We start from the raw sequence: 20,977 nt of genomic DNA, 5'->3' as shown, positions 1-20,977 counted from the left end.
ACTAATTCACCATCCTCCATGATGGTGAAGGAATAGGTCACATGGTCCTATCTTGACCAATCACAGCATTCCGCTTTACTAGAGTTTATGTTGTGAGTGGCGGGTGTTCAGGGCCTGGCATCTTGATCCTGTGACTAAGAAGAAATGGCCTTCAGGCTGCGCTTTTAGTGCCTCACCTGACACAAGGCCCGTGGCACTTTGGGGGAGTGGTGAGGATCTAGTAGAACTCGTTCAAGGGGTGCGGGTCTAGGGGAGGTTGCAGTAATGTGGTCTCCAGGAAAGAGTCCTGGTGTGTCTCTTCTTGGTGAGCGCCTTGTAAGTGCAAGGGTCATGGTCCCCTGAATGGGGAATGGGGAATGGTGACGGTCTTGTGACACACACCTGAGGCTCATCATCTGCTGTACTTTCCTCAACAGGGCTGTATGAAGGAAAAGACCCTCAAAGACCTGCAGAAGTACGTGGTAAAAGATGTGAGTGGATTTATATAAGTATACTTCTGCTTCTGGTGTTAATCCTGTGTGTGGCCCTTAGCAGGCCCTTATCCATCAGATCTGGCTCCTGAAGTGCACCCCATTCGTTCCTTCTTCCAGCCTCCGAGTCAACTCCTTGAAAACCCATCTCCTTTACTAACAACATAGATCTATAATAGACTGTTTATTTTCTAGAACTACTTATTTCCCAGATCACTAAGGAAGCTGTGACAAGACAGACCCATGGTTCCCAAAACTTGCTAAGGTGTATCTTGACAGCGCCATGGTCTGCAATTTATATTATTAACAATTCTAGAAAATACACTTAGAGTGGACTTGGGATACACCCAGATGAGTATCAGTCATACCACATGCAAATCTACACAAACTACAATGTATACAGAAAGCAATCCTTTCTTGTACCTTTTTACTACGTTAGGCGATAGTAATGGTTTTGCCAGAACTCAGTTGTGAGCCTTTAACGCCATCAACGCATGTATCACATGAAAGCCATACCTGTTGGCTTAGCCAATGCTGGTTTATTTTGTTCATATTGCCTAGCATTAACATGGATGCATCCCAAAAAAAATAATAAATAAACAGGACGTATCTAAGATGACCTTTGTGACCAATCTCCTTGGTTTTCTGTGTATTAGTGCTCGCACATATTGAGACCAAAAACCATCACTATAGTAGTGAGGCTGATGTGTATTCTTCCCCAGTCATATTGCTACTGTGCTGTTGTATACCTCCCGTCAGCGTGGTTGTGACCAGTGGCGTAGTGAACCCCCCATGTAAGTAGCTTAAGTCGGTGCAGGCCGCCACGTGATAAGTGGCTGGTAAAAATTAATTAATCATTTGTGGCCCCTTCTGACAGCAGAATAATGTTAATAAACAATGTATAGGGAATACTATGATAGAGGGGTGTGGCTATAGGCAAAGGAGAATTGGAAATCGTGGAATGATGAATGTACAGAGAGAGGGAGAAACAGAAAAGGTGTGCATGGGAGAAAGATAAAGAAAAAAGGATGAGAAACATAAAGGTGTGCATGAGAGAAAGATAAAGAACAAGCATTTACAATGCAATGGTCTCGGCATTGTTAAAGTTAGAGCTATTGGCATTGCTCATGACATTATTTTTGTTTATGTTTTTGTTTTTAAAACATAAATAAATGGCAAGAAGAAAACGTAGGCAGAGAGTGTATGCGCTATGACCCCAAGGCCTTACACGTGAAGCTGAGTCGGAAACAGGGAGCTGGGACTCAACCCTCTGCACGTGACCAAGGTGTACGATGCACTTCCTGCAAAGACGCTGTTCGTCTTGCAACACAAACACAGAAAAGGGCCAAACATTAGTGGGGCTGTATGAAAATCACAGTTTAAAAAAAAGATCTAAAGTGCTACAGTGTTACCCAATATTGGGCGCCGTCCATGAGCGCCATGTTGGTAGAATAGTGGCTTTGGAATCCACAGCTATTCTTAACTAGACGAACTTAAGGACTAGATAAAATATGTTTTATTCTACGGACTGGTAACGTTTCCTTGCCCGAAAATCGCTCCGTACATCCCGGCAACCAAGACGAAAATGGCTCGTGGTAAAAAAAGAAACAAAAAAAAAACGCCCACAAACGCCCACCACTAGAAAAGGGGCGGGGCTTAAAAAAACGAAAAGACGAGGCCCCCGAATCTGGAAAAGACGGGGCTTGAATGGAGTGACACCCCTCTCCTACAATGGCTGGCCTCCGTTTAGGAAGCCAGCCAATAGAGACGAGGGGCGGGTTCAAGCCCCACAGTAGAAAACATCTAGAAACATTAAATCTCGGAGCTCTGCCCACACTACTGCGCAGTGCGACGCTAGTGCGAGACCTAAAAAAGGATGAAACAAAATAGGGGTAGAACATATAGAATGATTAGGAGTGAAAAGGAAGGGTGAAAGGAAGTACAAAAAAAGGTGAACATTAGGATAGACTGCTGAAAGAATGAACGGATGGAAGAGTTTTAGAATGGTTGAAAGGGTCAAACAATGGATCGGTGTAAGGGAAAACGAATGTATGTTATCCTACCCGTGTAGGGAAGAATGAGTGAAAAGATTGAGAGATAAAAGGATGAACGAATAGAAGTATGGGGGCTGGGCAATGGTACGTGAGAAAGGATGTATGAAAGGGTGAATGGATGGATGTTGGATAGATGCTGGATGGACTGAAAGGTAAAGGGACGAATAGATAGAACGGTGAAAGGGTTGATGAATAGATGGATGGAAGGAGGATTAAATGTTAAAGGGAATCCTTCTATGAAAGGTTAGGTTTGCTCACTTTGTGCGCTGGTTGAACTATGCTGGAGGCATAGTTCAAGTGGGGGTATTTTAATTTTCTAGCTACTCCCTTGGTTGTGACCAAAGAAGTGGGTTGGGCGCAGCATGGCGGCCCTTCTCCACCAGAGGGTAGCACGTGGCAGACTCTGATTTGTGTCTGCTGTCTCTTTTCCAGGAGAGGATGCCTCTGTTGCTGAGCCGCATGAGAGAAGTGGGCAAGGTCTTCCTGGCCACCAACAGCGACTACAACTACACAAACGTGAGCACTCCTAATATAAGTACCCCTTAACCCCTCAGGTGAGTGTACCTTTATCCCGCCCCTGGTGTATGTACATCTGTACCCCTGAAGTAGGTATACATCAAGACCTGGCGTGAGTACTTCTCTGCCCCTGATACTAATATACAGAAACCCCTGACTTGAGTATAGCCACACCCCTGGAGTGAGTACTTATTTACCCCGATATAAGTGCATCTGTACCCCTGAATACACCTCTCCCTCTGATGTGAGTACCTCCCCACACCTGCGGCGCATAGACCTCTACCCCGAGTGCTAGAACTCTTCTACTCATAGCACGAGTACTCCTTCAGCCCTGATGTAATAACTATTCTACTTCTAACATAAGTACTCTTTTACCTGACATGAGTGTGCCTCTGCAGTTAACATGGGTACCACTCTTCCACAGACATGAGTACTGCCTGCTCCATTACCCCTGCTGTTATAACTCTTCTACTTCTAACATGAGTACTCCTTTACATTGAGGTGAGGCCTCGCCTGGCACTGGTGTGAGTTCTTGTACACTCCTGAGGTGGACAGTCCTCTGCCACTGGCATGAGCTCTCCTATACCTCAATGTGAGTACTCCTCCAGCATTGACATTGGTACCCTTCTACTCGACGCCAGTATTCAAAAACCCGTCATGAGTACTCTTATACCCTTGCCAAAGGTGCTTTTCTGCCACTGACTGGGGAGCTTCTCTATCCCGTTCAAGTACTCCTCTACCCCTAATATAAGTACTTCTTTACACCTGATCTGAGTACTTCTTTACCTTAAAGCGAGTAATCCTTAACTGCTGATATGAGTACTTCTTTATTTGAAGTATCACTTATATACCACTAATGTGTCCCCTCCCTATGCCTCATGTGAGAACTCCTCTATCCAGGTATTTATAACCATCTACCTAAGGCTAGCACTCTTTTACCCTGATGTGAATACTCCTCTGACCAGACACGTGTACTCCCCTACTCATGGGATGAATATTCCTCTATTTTGATGGGAATAATCCTGTACCTCTGAAGTGAGTACTGCACTTCCCCAGATGTGAACACTCCTTGCCCTGATGCAAGTAGTCTTCCAACCCTTTAATGAGTATTCCTTTAATTTTGACATGAGTAATTTCGTACACTAAAAAGAGAGTTTTGCTACCCCTGGGGGGACTGGCCTACCCTTGGCATCAGTACTACAGTTCCTCTGGATGTGCATAAATCCCTACTCCTTAAGGTAGCACTGCTCTACTATTCATGGAAGTACATTGTCTCCCTTTGATGTGAGTTTTCTACCCTAGACACATGTGTCACACAACCGATGACATCTTGTACCCAAGAAGTAATTTCTTGTGTATCCATTAAGCACATACTCCATTACTCCTGACTGTGCAAGAGGAGGAAAGCCATCCACAGCATCTGGAACTCCCCAGAACACATGCTGAGTGCATGCAGTTGCTACAAGATACTCCAATCTCTCTACTTGACATCTTCACGCCGTCTCCAGTGCCTACATTAGCCCAGTATTGCGGCTTTCCTTTGGATCAACTGTATGGCCCATAAGGCCTGTGTGAGGGCAGGCTACTTCCCCGTGTTTTGCTAACAGCCCATGTATCGGTTATAAAATTCTGTCCAGAGCCAGACCTGTGGAGAACACAGTCTTGATTATTGGCGGGACATTCTGCTTTCCTTCATTGTCCAAGGTTTGTTTGGTCTGCAGAGAACCTTGTGTTTGGGCTGTCCTACCAAAGCTCCACTGGCAGACCCATTCGTTTGTAGCACCCACAGTATTAGATAAACATTTGGTACAGACTTGTAAAGAAGCAGCCTTTAAATATCCTGATGATTAATGAGGCTGTAATGTAAGGTTTCTGTTAATTGGAAATGGTAGGTCTAAGAACGTCACCTTCAGTGAGTTGTGACAGTCAGGGAACAGCTGCTCCTGTAAGCAGGTTTCACTTCACATCTAGACAGTGGCATGTGGAGAAATTGGGTTGTTGGTCCTGCACAAAGATGGTGTCCAAACCGCTGTTGTTAGTGCCCTAACCCCTTCGATGCTGATGACGAGCTCAGCTCGTCATCAGCCACGGGTGACGTGTGCGGATGACGAGCTGAGCTCGTCATGTAACGCGGTTATTAGAAAACAGAGGCACAGCGCAAAAATAACCGCAGCAGCGATGCGGTTAAGAAGAAGGACCCATTGTGACTGTCCGGGGTGCAAGGACCGTAGCATACAGTATCACAGCTCACAGGAGAGGCACCAGTGCTCAATTTGAACCAGTGGTTTCCGGTGCTCAGCGCCAGCACTTAATTGACAACACCTGGACTTATGGCAGCTACCACATGGTGGCGCTGTTTGTGTTATATAGAGATGAGCTAACAGTTATTTATTATTCAAATAGACATTAAAACAAATTATACCTGCCTCCAAGCCATTCTTATTTAAATAGGCCTAATTGTCACACTTGTAGTAGTGTGATGGCTAGTAGTTGTGCATGTATTGTCATTGGCAGTGATGACAGTGGCAATAGGTGGTGCAAGCTGGGATGGCCTCCTGACGAGGGCCCTGACACTTATTGTTTTACAAATTAAGCACAGGATCCTTTAGCTACAGAGCCATGCTGCTAATACCCCTATTCGCTGCCTAACATGATCACTAATTGTCATGACACTGCACGTGGCAAATACTTTCTTCACATCACTGCACTGGCCCTGCTTGGAATCACTTTCTTTCACCATTAACTATTTTTGCAATAAACCGTAGCGGCCTTTCTGTTCCAATTTGCCGTCCAGGAGCACTTACTTGAGAACCTTAAGGGCATATCTATGAGGCCCTTGCATCATGCTTGAACCACTCAACGTGGTACATGCACGACGCAAAGCCACAACTCATATTTATAAATCCACACAAAGCCACATTGCGTGGCTTTGAATGGCCTCATAAATATGGAGTAATGAATAGCTGCTTAAAACACTCTATGCTTCTCTACTTCCATCTATGCCTCTAATCTACTTTATGCCACTCCACTAACGAAACACTGCGTTTTATTACTCTGTGCAAGTGAGGCGTTCCATGAGATTGCGGAGGGTGTTCCCATGCAAATCCCATGCTCTTTGACACATCCCCAAACCTGGGAATGTGTCAAAAAGATACGCCTCCCCAGGTGAAGTGTAACAAGGAGAAATATATTTATTTCTCCTCGATTCTTACCCTTTCTTTGTGGGCAGCATTCTGCAGCATACATAGAAAGAGGAAAAGGCCTGTATGGATTCTTTTTGTGCAGGAAGGTGTCCCTTCCTGCACAAAACAATCCTGCCTACAACACCATGGTGCAAGGGTGCCTGTGTTGGCCCTAGGCTGCCAAAACTGTGCCAGTGCAGGGGGAAAGGACAGGAATGCACTGTATTGGATAAATACCGTGCATTCCTCGCTATCCCTGTGGCGTAGCATGTCAAGGTAACTTGCTGCACTACCCTACGTCGCACTTCTCATAAATACGCACTTCTCATAAATATCCACCTGTTTCTGTATGTGAGCAGCCTTTAACCTGTATTTGCTTCCTAGTCCATATTGGAACAGCCCCTCGGTTCCTAGATTCTCTCTTTCTGGATTTGCCTGTGGGGAGCTCATCAATTTCCAGTCACTGTCTTTTCACAGTATAAGAGAAGCTTCTTGGCTCACAGCCACTGTTCTCATATTGCTTTTGTCATTTCCATTATCATTCTTGGGGACTGTGAACCACCTGCAGTAAGCCAAAAGTAACAAACACATTCCATCTTACCTCTAAACTAGAGCTGATATTTTCTTGTGCTTTTTCTTCACAGGCCATTATGACGTACTTATTTGATGTGGATGATGGGTCACAGAAGGTGAGTCAAAAACACAGCACGTAAACAAGTCAGCAAGCAGAGCCATTAACTTACTTAGGTTTGCCAAAGGCAGATGGGAAGGATAGTTGTTTATCTAATTAAGACCAGTCCAGGCCATAAATGCTGTTTTCTCCAATCTTTGCGAAGGAATAGAATTACGCCTTAACTCCAGGGACCAGAGGCAGCAGAGCTCCAGCAAACCATGTCCAGATCTTGCTGTTTTCTGTCCCAGATTCTAGGGCAGCCATCCAAATATTCTATCTGAGCATGTGTTATTAACTCAAAAACACACTCAAAAGCCCTGCATAGTCAATGCTTTCTTGGGTAGGATCATCCACTACTACATAATAAAACAGAGAAGGAGAATAGAGAAAGAAAGGGAGAAAAGGAAAAGATGAGTTGTTGAATAGGGAAAGAGACAAAATAGAGAAAGAGGAGAAATATCTTTACTAACAATTGTTCAACTGTCAAGTTCATTCCCTGAGCCCTGAGGTCTTGAGGTCCGACGGTTTTTCCAGTTGTCAGCATAGGTGTTATAAGTAACCTTGAAGTACACCAGGAAGTGAGGAAAGGGATGCATTGAAAATTTGCATCAATGGACTTCTTGAGGTCTTCCAAGATGGAGATTAATGCTTATTCACGGATTCGTCCAGGTCTGAATTCCATGTGTCTAACTTATTAGGAGTCCATATTTTCGAAGCATTGTGGCTAAAGATACAGATGTATGCTCTGCCCACTCCTACAGTCTAGTTTTAGGCCCGGACATTTGCAACTTGTTTTTCTTCGAGGAACATCGAGACACAAGACCTGTTGTCACTTCTACCTTGTTCCAAAATGCATCAACGGAAAGACTCGCTATCGGGATTGGTAATTCAAGCCTCTGCTCTGAAGTATAAGCGTTAGATACACAGGATTATTTTGTGTTCAGGTCCATTTCAGGTTCTGCAGCTCCCTCTTCCACTCAAGCAATGAAAAAAACTTTGCATCGGAAAACATTCATTTTTCAGAATTGACTTCTCAAGTTGGATGCCCTTCATTAAACCACGGCCATGACTTGCTGTTTCACCTTTGAGGCTGGTCGAGATTTTCCTCAAGAATGGACTGAGTTATGGAATGCACTCCTTTCTATTTCTGTCCTAAATGCAACATGAAATATCCTTCGACCGATCGCCACAAGACCTGCAATGTCTACCCCTTCTTGGCAAGCAGAGAATCATGCTGCAATGTTCACCTTCTGCTGTAGGAAGAATCTTAGACACAGGAGGGAGAGAAGGTGGGTACACTACCAGATGCACACCGAGAGATGTGGGAATGACTTACATTTTCACTGCAGAAGAGTTAGCCGGCACAGAGGAGGAAGAGGCAAGTCCTCCCCACATCTCCCTGGTGCAGAAAGAACCCGAGGCAAGCTACTCCAAGATCTCCGACTTCGAGGAAGAGATCAAATTCCTTGAGTCAGCACCACTGTAGGCACCGGCTAACACCACACGCAGCAACTGCACCTCAAGGTCCATAAGCGACAAATGAATGAGGCAAAGTTGGGCAGTGAGCCCAGAGCCATGCCGGAAGAGGCAAAACCTTTGGAGTTCCACACCCCGAGAGGCTGGCTTCATTCGAGCAATATATATTAAACAACAGAAGAGTGACTCAGAGACAACAAGAATAGTTGCTCTAAACAGTTGAAGAAAAAAGGCACAACCAGTGTTTATTAAAAGAACCCTCACTCACCGACCTGGTCGGTGACATGCTTCATCATAGGGTTCCACCAAGGAAGCCGAATGCTTCCTTGGTGTGCTTCTATGCCTGACTTACAGCGGAGCAGGATGTCAAATGCATGTGTGCAAAGAGTAGTGAGATGTGAAGGTGATGGTTAAAAAGTGTTTGGGATAGTCTATCCAAAACTTTATTCAAGGCTGCCCAAATACTAATAAAAACGTGTGGTGGATGTAAATCAGTCCTGTAAAGTGGCTGGTAAAATCCAAGATTTAAACTAAGAAATGGTCAACATGTTTCTGCTTAAATGTGCCATTAGCAAAGCATTCGTCAGGACCCAGAAAAATCCACGGCGGTATGCACACGCTAAGGCGCACCCTAACCTGTGGAATATTACATCAAAGGTACAACTCACGGTTATACCCAGTGGTCTTCCGTAGTTTCAGAGACCTTTTTACTAGTGGCAACTTGTTTTTGTCAAATGGTTTGTGACATGGAATCACGGGGTGGTAAGACAAACTTTTGGGTATTTCCCGTTTTGTTCGATCCTAGCCGTGCACCTAGTCTGGTCCGCCCCAGTCCGAATGTTGATTCGAGCAATGCCAAGGGCAACAACCCTCATCCTGTTCCTCATCCTGTTCTGTCACCAAGTAGACTGACACATCATCAAAACCACTGCCTCCTCAGTCCCCTGCTGGTGACAAGTCCCAGTCAGAGCCAAAGTCGCTGCCGTAGAGACACCATCTCAGTGCCTGAAGTTAGCCCGTGGCCTCCTCTGACACCAAGGTCAGAGTGATCGATCTTTGAAAGAATTGCTGATGTCCCTGATAAAAAGCAGTAGAAAATGTGAATTCTCCAGGCACTGGCAAGAATGCTTTGCCATTGCGCAACATTCCGTCCATCATCGTGTGTGTTTTACTGGCAAGAAACTCACCAGGCCTCTGGCTCCACGTCCCTATTACATAAAACTGGTACCTTGCCTTTGAGGAAGAAATCCAGTCTACTCCTTCTCTGGCACCATCAAACCCTAAGAGAGTTAGACATGTGGCTACTAGCCCTACATTCTTTCTACCTCTGCCCTCCACGCTTCTTCCATCATCACCTACCTTAACTCCACACTGCCCACCACCTCACTCACAGGGTATGTACGCTAAATAGGTCGTCCCGACTGCCCACTGGACCCAGATAAAGAGCCTTTTAAGCCACAGGAGGACAATGATCCTTGGGAGGATTAAATACTTCACCCTCAGGCCGACCTAAATGTTGTGTCATACCCTGCGAAACTGTCTGCACCAGATGATACTACTGCGTACCATGCAGCAAAACAGTAGACTGCTCAATACCACCAGGCCAAGCTCCAACTTGTGGAGGAAGATAATGACTTCCTCCTTAAAACATTGTCTAAAATGGAGCAGTCCATTATTTACCTTGCCATGCTGAAGGGCATATTAAAATCCACCACCAATACCTTTAAGGATCCATTTAAGGCCAGGGCGGTTATCTCTCAGATAAAAATAAATGTACAGGCCTGCCCCAGAGGATCTGGCTTATATCCGAGGGAACAATATACTTGATTCACTAGAAGTGGACGCTGCCTTTAAGAAGACCTCTGCACAAGCAACAGAGGATTCTCCTCTCCCTGATAAACAGTCAAAGAAAATTGATGCTGTAGGCTAGAGATCCGCATTTGGGACGGCCAGTCAGTGTTAAATTGCCAACTCGGTGGGCCTCGTCTCCAGGTAGGTTTGGTACCATCGGGAGGCTGCTGAGGAGCTCATAAAGCATCTGCCTGAGGCTCAACGAAACAGAGAACGAGAGCTTGTCTCAAAGGGCAAAATCGTTAGTAATGCCAACATATGTAGCACTGTGGATGCAGCAGATACAGCAGCTAAAGGGATCAATACCGCCGACCTCCTTTGCAGGAATGCCTGGCTTAAAGTGTCAGGGTTTAGGCCAGAGGAGCAACAGTACCTCATATATTTACCTTGTGATTGTGAGCATTATTTTGGCCAGTAGGTAGATCAGATGCTCGAGACCACAAAAAAAGATATAGAGACACAGCAAAGTGTAAGGGTGCCCTACAGTCCCCCACACCAAAGCCTGCTGATTTTCGCAATCAGTACACCAGGGTAGAAACAGGCAAGGGAGCTTGGGCAGAGCCCCCATTACCAGCTGTATTATTTGCCTTTTCAGAACCCTAAGACAGTTAGTCCTTTCAAAGAGAGACCTACTGAGAAAAAGGGGGGGGGCAGCGTTATAGATGTCCCCATAAGGTTCTCAACTGCTATAACGTAATAACTCCCCTTTCCTTTCCCCCAATGAAACTACACCTGTCAGTGGAAGGATAACGCACTTCTTGTCACACTGGGAAAACAGATCAGATCTGGGGGTCCTTTCTATTGTTCAGGAAGGGTACTACTTTGAATTTCACACACCTCTCTCAACATCCCACTGCACCATCATGTATTGAGTTCAGAGCACCTTCCTCTCCTGGAGCAAGATGTGCTCACCCTCCTATCAAAGGGAGACATAGAACGCATTTCCATAAACCTGTGCGGGTGACGGGAATATTCCCTATACTTTCTTAACCCTAGAAAGGACAGATCACTCTGGCTGGTCATTGACCTCTGACCACTGAACCCATTCACCTAATCCAAAATGTCATCCCCTTGCCACGCCAGGGAGACTTCATGACAGTTCTTTATCTAAAATATACATACTTTCTTACATCCCCATACAGCGACAGCGTACCACCAGTACCTTCACTTTGCGGCAAATGTAAAACTCTACCAGTTCAAGGTTTTGCCCTTCGAGGTTACTACAGCCCCTGGGTATTTACAAAGTTATTGACTGTCTTAGCAGCCCATCTTCCCATACATGCCATACATGCGTTTTCTTACATAGATGACCAGCTGATAAAGAGCAGCTGCAAACAGCAGTGCCTGGCACACACTTAGGAGCAGGGATGTTACTAACACAAACTTGGCTCTACCATCAAAGTCAAAAAGTAGCTTTTCCAGCTGCAACAAATTCAGCCTTTTCTAGGACCAGTCCTCAATGCATGGACATGGAAAGCATACCCCAACCAATAGAGTGATGGCAACCCAGCAGCTGCTGCATCTTTTTCAGACCCATTGTCCTATCACTGTCCACACTGTAATGAAACTGTTTGGATTGATGACTTATTGCATGGCAATTGTACCACATGCCAGGTTACAAATGTGCAGTAACAAGAGTGCCTCTTACACCAGTGGGCACCAATGGAAGGGTATTGGGAGAATCTAGTGTTGGTAACGCCAGACGCCCAGTGCCCAGCATTCTCTCCGTTGGTGGAACAGCAACAACTTGTTGCTCAGCAGGCCATTACTAAACACCCTTCCACAGGTAGCCCTCACCACAGATCCGTCTCGTGAGGTGGGGATCCCAACAGATGAAAATTCAAGACACTCGTGCTCCACAGCACCAGGGTCGTCTCATCAACTGCCTAGAGCTCGTAGCCATCAGAGTATTCCTCCCACTCTCTAGGGGGGAAACAGTAATAATAAAGAGAGAGAACATGATGGCCATGTTCTACATCCAGAACTGGGAGGGAGGGGCACTGTCCCCAGCTCTCTCAACTGGCACAGTAGATTTGCATTGGGAAACTCAATGCAATATCCACCTGCTGGTAGAGCATCTACTGTGGCGATGAACCGTATGAGAGACCTGCTCAGCAGGAGGCCTCAGCAGGTCAACAAGTCCAGGAGTGGGAACTACATTCTCCAGCCATCCACAAGAAGTTCCAACAATAGATCTATTTGTCACCGCCGAAAATGCATTATGCCAAATCGTCGTTACCCTGTAGCTGCCTGCACACACATTCCAAGGGCAATGCACTAGTGACGGATATTTCCGTACACTTTTCAACCTCTCACCTCATCTAACTCACTCAGATGTATACGTGAGCTCCAAGTTCTTACAATGTAGGAACCATTAATTGAGGTCCATACATATAGGGTAGCTCTTTATACTAGCCCTGAATTTCTGCCTAAGCTTTTCTCATCATTTCTCATCAACCTAACTATTGAGCAACCCGTGTATTCCCACAGCCAGTAGGTAGCTGACAGGGCGGTTTACACTCTGGATGTTAAAAGAGCACTTATGTAATATGTTGACATAACTGAACCATTCAGGAAGCCCAATCATCTTTTTTTTCAGCCTTTGCCAAAGCCCTCAAGGGGTATGTTATTTATAAATCTGGCATTACTAGGTGAATAGTTAAATGTATTAAAACCTGCTCTGCTAAAGCCTAGTACACTTTACCTGTACAGCCAAAAGCACATCCTAGCCATAAAAAGGAGGATTATTGTCCTTTTTAGGTAATATCCGTCTCCTGGATATTTGTAAGGCTGATGTTTGGTCAATGCTACACATTTTTACCAAGCAGTACTGTGTAGAAGTAGTATCATGTTGACAAGCTCTAGTTGGCCAGGCGGTATTAAGAACACTTTTTCAAACATCTGCATGATTTGCTAACTAGCCACCACTTTGGAGAGGTACTGCTTTACAGCAGCCCCCACTAGGAACTGGAAAGGTTATTCTGTAACCATCTGTTTGTAGCATGGAAGAATGTAAATTCACATGCACCCACCCTCCTCCAAAGAAGCTAGCAATAATCACACGTTTTCGCTGTCTTTACTGTTCCCTTTTTCTATTGCAACATACACTTTGTCTTTGAAACTACACTCCACTTACACTACACGCCCTCTGAACAGAAACAGATCTGAGGTGGAGCTATTGTGCTGATGCATTCTGTAACGAAGGAAGAGCCACAACTATTCTTGTGAGTCAAACATCTTCGAAGAAAAATAAGTTGCAAATGTCTGGAACTAGCACTAGATGGCAGGAGTATGAAGAGCTTGTGAATCTACTGCAGTGCTCACTACAAACAGATGGTCACTGGGTAATTAAGATTTTCCTTTTTGATGACGCTAGAAATATGGGTAAAATTGCATTTTCAATGAGGTTACCTACAAACCAAGGAAAATTATATGCAAGTCAAAGGGTCCATTGGATCTTTAGGATGGGTTTACTGTAAAATGTTTTTAGGTCAACCTGGAACTCTATGGTGGACAGGGGGGTTTGTAGTTTTCTCTTATTCGGTGGCAGCAGAGGAGTCCAGGAGTATGCTTTCAAAGATGTTTGGAGAGCACAAGATAGATTATGAACCTGCAGTATTTATACTTTTGATTAGTGCGCTAGTTTCTTTTTCTGTCAGTAGGTTTAAGAAGAAAACTTTAAGTTGTGCTGTGGAGATAGCTTGCTTTGGTGACATTTTCAACTGGGAGTGTGATTCAAGATTATAAGCTTTTTTGATGAAGTGCTCAACAAGATATTGTAGAGTTCCTGTGTATCTTTTACACTGTTTATAGTGCAAGCTGGGGTGGTTGGACATGTAGCATCTGAGATGGGAAGTGTTAAGTGAAATCTCCAAGCCTTATTTAGTGATGATTTATAGATTCTGCGCTTCATTTGAAGCTACTTTTGAAACTCTTGATTTTCATCATTGCCTTTCAAAGCATCTATTTTCAGTTCTTCAAAAAATTACATCAAAATTGATGAATCCACCATTCATCAATAGGAAGGGAAACATGGTGTGGCAAAAGCCACTGTGAGCTATGCAATTAACTGCTTTATGGGCAGTGCAGGGCCCTGGGGAAGAGAGGCACTGAGATGTAATTGAAAAGCGTTTGTAGAAAAAAGTTTTTCCATTGTCTTGCGGTTGTAGTTGTGAAAAGACCTACAGTAGGCTGGGTGCCATGGGTAGGCCGAGACAGAAAAAATGATGTGGTGATCACTCCAAGTAGTGGGGTTATGTCCCGTAACTAAGAGCAAGTGTCTTGTGGTGAAGATTGCATCAAAGATGTGGCTGGTGAAGGGCACTGATTATAATGCAAGATAGATGGTTGTTGTATCACCTAGTAGAAGTTGTGATCTCAAGTTGGTTATTAAACAATAAATATTTTGTTATGGCTGCAAGGGCAGTGTAGACTTTGATCAAATCTTGAGATTGACTCTGGGTCAATAATCACTGAAGACCACTTTGTGCATTCCTCTGGTAGGCATGGCAGCCAAGATGAAATTGTTAATTCATCTTGGCTGGTATGTAAATAGGTATTCATAGCATGTGTTGGCTACAGATACACATGCTATGCACAATACTGCCATCTAGTGTTAGGCCTGGAATCTGCAAGTTTTTTTAGGTCTCGCCTGTCGATGCGCATCGAGCAAGCGAGAGTATTGGGACTTATCCACTCTTTTCCCAACTTGCAAGGAATCGTGGCGATTCCTTGCAGTGCCCGTGACTTTTAAGCTCAATGCGCATTGAGCTTAAAAGCGCGTGCACGTCCGTCTTGGTTTACCCGCTCCGCCCCCTCCCCTTCCCGCCGTGTCGCATTTCTCCTCCCCCCTCCCCTCTCTTCCCCCCGTCTTGTTTGTTATTTTACCCGCTCCGCCCCCTCCCCTTCCCACCGTGTCGCATTTCTCCTCCCCCTCCCCACTGTCGCCAAGCTGGTCATGGGCTCATTTTTCACTTCAAGGCCACGCCCCTTTGGACGACGATTGATGAATAGCTTTATGCACTTGCAAATCTCTGCTCATGCTCGGACTACCTCTAGGAGCTTTGCTCGGAATCATGGTTCGGTCACACTCCTCGGTGTCTACAGCGGGAAAGTGAAACGGTGAGAGGGAAGCCTAGATGAGAACGAGTGAAGCTTCGAGTGCGAAAGGGGGATGCATATGTGGAATGTATGCAGTTATGCACGGGTCCTCTTAAATGAATAATACCTAAGAGAGTAAAGCACAGTGTGCTTTATTTTGTGCATGTGTTATTTAACAGCACGTTGGCAGGCCACGGATTCAACTTCGCGGGTGCGCGTTTGCATGCAGGAAGCAAAGCTTCATTCCAGGAGATGCCATAAGCACGGTTCAGCTGCTAGGCAGCAAGAGTTTTTGTTGGATTGGCCATTTGCTTCTCTTTACTAGCGTCCCTTCTTGAGGGGTTACATTTTCAGATAGTGGAGAAATGTTGTGATTGTACAAGCAGGCTGCCCATATGGGGCATGCTTTCTTCTCTCACGCCGAGTGCATAATGCTTGCAACTGCACCTATAATTTCAATCTTGATGCATGCGTTGTTTTGCATTTGTTGAAACCAGATGTCTTACCTGCTAAAAACAATGGATGGGTGCTATCTCCTAATGCCTATGTTTGAGTTCTATGCCCTTCTTTTACAAGTGTGCTCTTGCAGATTCCTGTTGTGTTCTGCTCCTGTATGCTCATATTGTATCCGTCTCTTCCTCCTCTGCGTGCTGCAAATTGTGCAGCTGCTATTAGACCCGTTGCAGATAAGAATGTGTGCTACTGAGCCGATCTGGTAGCATTGGGGAGATCGAATTAATGCTGTATTTTATCGAGCCCCAGGGGCTCCATATCCAGGAAAATATTATTTAAAAATGATAATACCTTCGGAAAAAGGCTAAGATTTGGCTGTTCTTGTTCCAGCTTCAAAGAGCTTTACAATTTAGCGACTAAAATGGCCAATACATTATCGACTTCATTCCTATTGGATTAGAGTGTCGTATGTATATTATACCGAAAGATTTGATTTGGAGTTGGTAAACACGCACGCCACACTTCCTGGCTGTTTGCAAATCGACTGCAAGTTTTCCTTGCTCTTTCTCTGGGTTATCTAAAGGCAGGCATTGCTAATCGAGGAAGGGAAAGGAACCAACCTCCGCTCACCCTCACTCTCACTCATCCTCACTCACCCTCAACCCCTCACCCTCACTCACCATCACTCACCCTCAACCCCTCACCCTCACTCACCCTCACCCTCACTCACCCTCAACCCCTCACCCTCAACCCCTCACTCACCCTCACTCACCCTCAACCCCTCACCCTCACTCACTCACCCTCAACCCCTCACCCTCAACCCCTCACTCACCCTCACTCTCACTCATCCTCACTCAACCACCCTCAACCTCACTCACCCTCAACCCCTCACCCTCACTCACCCTCAACCACTCACCCTCACCCTCACTCACCCTCAACCCCTCACCCTCACTCACTCACCCTCAACCCCTCACCCTCAACCCCTCACTCACCCTCACTCTCACTCATCCTCACTCAACCACCCTCAACCTCACTCACCCTCAACCCCTCACCCTCACTCACCCTCAACCCCTCACCCTCACTCACTCACCCTCAACCCCTCACCCTCACTCACTCACCCTCAACCCCTCACCCTCACTCACCCACCCTCAACCCCTCACCCTCACTCACCCTCAACCCCTCACCCTCACTCACTCACCCTCAACCCCTCCCCCTCGACCCCTCCCCCTCAACTCCTCACCCTAACCCTCACTCACCCTCCCTCACCCTCAACCCCTCACCCTCAAACCCTCACTCACCCTCAAACCCTCACTCACCCTCAACCCCTCACTCACCCTCAACCCCTCACCCTCACTCACCCTCACCCTCACTCACCCTCAACCCCTCACCCTCAACCCCTCACCCTCAACCCCTCACTCACCCTCACTCTCACTCACCCTCACTCAGCCTCAACTACTCCCCCTCACTCACCCAAAACACCTCACCCTCACTCACCCTCACCCTCACTCACCCTCAACACCTCACTCACCCTCACCCTCACCCTCACTCACCCTCAACACCTCACCCTCAACCTCAACCCCTCACCCTCACTCACCCTCACTCACCCTCACTCACCCTCACTCACCCTCACTCACCCTCACTCACCCTCACTCACCCTCACTCACCCTCACTCACCCTCACTCACCCTCAACCCCTCACCCTCACTCACCCTCACTCACCCTCACCCTCACTCACCCTCACTCACCCTCACTCACCCTCACCCTCACACAGTGCAATAGTTCTCAGACCATTTCAGTTAGAGCTTTTAGAAATGTTTATGGCTTTTTTTATTTGTAATACTTTAGCATTGGCTACAGGAAACAAAAATGCTAAACATTTACAAAATAAACCCATAAACAATTCTAAAAGCACTAACTCTAATGGTGCGAGACCTATTGCATTTTTCTCTCGAGGAAGTCTTTTACGTAGACATCATGCGTTGTGCATCCTCCTCCTCGAGATAATGCGCATGTTCAATGGCTCCTTTGTTAAATTCTTTTTTTCCGCCATCGAGCTCAGATGAACTGCATTTGAGCTATGTGCAACTTCGACGCCCTTGCGGCCTACAGACGCCTAACGGCTAGATCGAATTGCAACTCGTCTACAGCAACATTGACATGGCTCCTCCCACCGTTGGAACTGTGTAAGATTCTTTCAAAAGCACAAAATTCACTCGGCTTTGACACTATAGCCTTCTACAAACCTGTTGAGAATGTTTGGCTCCAGGTAATGAGGGTAAAATGGAAAGCCTTTTTCGAAAGTGTCTTCGCTGCAGGGAAAATAAAGATTACTCCAACATCCACAACATGTGCAACCTGTGTCTGTCCCCAGAGCATAAAGAACAGGACTGCACCACCTGCAACCTATTAAAAAATAAAAAGACATTAAGAAGTAGATGGTAACGCAGACTAGCTCATAACATGGAGATGACAGCAGATGCTGAGTTCTCCTCAGAAGAAGCCCACAAGCTCCAGCCGGAGTGGGTTACATCATTGCCAGCTCTCACTGTGTCACCTCCGATGAGTCAAGGGAGGCAGAAGAGTCAGATATGCAGGTCCAGGACACTATGCAGCAGACTCCACAACTAGGGTTGTGGCCCAAGATGAAGACAACACTGCATGGCATGAGTACAATTGACCCACCCACATAAAAAACACTACATAAGCCTCCCCCACCATGGCAACATGTGCCACAACCCTCGTGCCGACACCCCCATGCCACGCTATGGCACCGGACAAAGATTCAGAGTTGCAAAAACAATTAGTGTTGAGCCATACACAGCCAAAACACTCCTCAACTCCAACGAAGGGAAAGAGCAAGGCCACTGCACGACGCCGAAAAATACCTCGGCTTCTATGATGCTGAAAATAAAGGTGCCTTACTCAGTAACAAAAACAGCACCTGAGAATCAGACGAAGGCACCACATAAGCTCATATTCCAAGAGGAGGAAGGCAATGTCTTCAAAGGCCTCCAAGAGTTTATGCAGAAACGCCGTCAGACAGAAACTTCCTAGCAACAAATCCAAGACTTGGATGTTACACAGCCATTGCCAAGAGTGACAACAGAGCATAGCGCCACAAGTCCCATGCCACAAAGTCGCCCAATATCACCACGCACTAGGTCACCCTGGCCCACTCACAAAGAAGAGGGATTAGACAGCCCTGACCATAAGACTTATTATTCGGATTCACAGGGAGACAAGCAGCAAAGCCCAGACTCATGGGATGACTATGATGTGTTCCTTCCAGATTTGGAAATAGAACCAACTATCCCAGCCCAGGCAACTTCACCAGACGACACCTATTTGAATCACAGTGTAATACAGCGGGCAGCAGAGTATCATAAATTACCACTGCACAGTACAGAAGAGGAGATAGATGTCCTGGTCAAGACACTCTCCAGGAAAGAGTGCAGTACCTAGCAGTGATTGACTCAATGATTAAAGTTTCCAAGGAAATCTTTGAAGACCCAGTGAATTTAAAGGTACTAACACCCAGAATCGAGAGGTAATACAGACCTTCACCCTCAGACCCTCTCTGCATCAGAGGTCACCCTACTGCCAACTCCCTAGTGATGACTACGGCATGCAAAAGAGCAGTATCACAAAGCACTGGGGATGCTCTACCTCCCCAAAAAGGAAAGTAAGCGCATTGATGGAGTGGGTAAAAGGGTTGCTACAGGTCATGCCAATCACTGGAGGATTGCTGTCTCGGTGGCCCTCCTAATGCACTACAACAGAGCTACCTGAGACAAAATGGAAGAGCTCTTACAGCACCCCTCTGAGTTGTATAAAAAGAAATAGAAGATTTATTTGCAGAATGCAGAAAATTATCCAATGCAACAAAACGATGTGTTCTAGACAGCGCAGACAGAGCTGCAAGATGGATTACTTCATCAGTAATGCTTCACAAACATGCATGGCTTTGCCTCACAGGATTTAAACCAGAAGTGCAACAACACATCTTAAACATCCCATTCGATGGAGAGCACCCCTTTCGTCTGGAGGTTGATAAACAAGTTGAGAAAATAAAGAAGGACACAGAGACCAAAAAATCAAGGGGAGCCTTGCAGGCTACATGTGCAGAAACACTGGCCCTTTCGAATGTACCAAGGAAGAGGGCCCTCAAAGAATAACACCCCAAAGACCCCACGTTATCAGCACCAATAACAACAATACCACCAACAACCGAGGAAAGAATAATACAGAAGTGGTTTCAAATCACGAGGTAACTGTAAAGAAACACCCACAAAGGGAGCCTCTACCTCCAAGCAGTGACTTACCAACCATTCCCCCCAATCACACATCACCTGTTAGGGAAGGCTACAACAATTTCATCAGTTGTGACCAGAAGTAACATCAGATCAGTGGGTGCTAGTCAGGAGTATTGCTTAGAACTGAAAAGTCAACCACCAAATATCCCACCATGCACACACACCCTGAATCCTCATCACCTATACCTACTGAAAGAAGAGGTAAGGGCACTCCTCAAAAAAGGGGTCATAGAACCTGTCCCATTCAAACATCAAGGAATGGAAGTATACTCCCTATACTTTCTAATACCCAAAAAGAATGGAACGCTTCATCCCATATTAGACCTGCGCCCACTCAGTTTGCACATCCTGTCTAAACACTTCCACGTGGTGACTCTACAGGATGTGATACCGCGTTCAGGAGATCTAAAGAACATATGCTTTCATATACCAATCTACCCAGCACATCACTGGTTCCCCTGGTTTGTGGTAAGTAGATGTCATTATCAGTTCAAGGTGCTACCATCTGGGGTAACAAGGCCCCACATGTGTTCACCAAATATCTAGCTGTAATTGCAGCAAGTCTGAGAAGGGAAAACATTCATGTTTTACCTTACCTGGACGGTTGACTGTTCAAGAGTTCCAGCAAACAGAAATGCCTACAGGACACCTAGACCACTATCAATCTTTACACAAATTGGGATTCACAATAAATGCAACAAGAGCCCATTTACTGCCACTCCAAAAACTGCCTTTTCTTGGAGCCATTCCTAATTCAGTCACAGAAAAAGCTTATCCCAATCCGCAGAGGGTTCTCAATCTCCAGAACCAATCGGCTCTTTTTCAGTCACATGGTAGCCTCCAAGTCAAGATGGTGCTGAGTCTCCAAGGAATTATGGTGTCTTGCATAG

General features: G+C 45.8%; 1 protein-coding gene across 1 annotated transcript in view; it reads left to right on the top strand.

Moving 5' to 3' along the window:
• Nucleotides 1–20,977, top strand: part of LOC147679841 (cytosolic purine 5'-nucleotidase-like) — a 242,758-nt gene that overhangs the window by 130,891 nt on the left and 90,890 nt on the right. The window contains exons 8-10 of the mRNA XM_086943402.1: nucleotides 417–470; nucleotides 2,957–3,040; nucleotides 6,867–6,911. Of these exons, the coding sequence (XP_086799528.1) occupies nucleotides 417–470; nucleotides 2,957–3,040; nucleotides 6,867–6,911 (183 nt within the window). The remainder of the gene's footprint in view (nucleotides 1–416; nucleotides 471–2,956; nucleotides 3,041–6,866; nucleotides 6,912–20,977) is intronic.

The sequence above is a fragment of the Lissotriton vulgaris genome, chromosome 11 (assembly GCF_964263255.1).
Source record: "Lissotriton vulgaris chromosome 11, aLisVul1.2, whole genome shotgun sequence".
Lineage (NCBI taxonomy): Eukaryota > Metazoa > Chordata > Amphibia > Caudata > Salamandridae > Lissotriton > Lissotriton vulgaris.
Note: the sequence above shows the minus strand (reverse complement) of the source record. Positions and strands in the feature narration are given on the sequence as shown.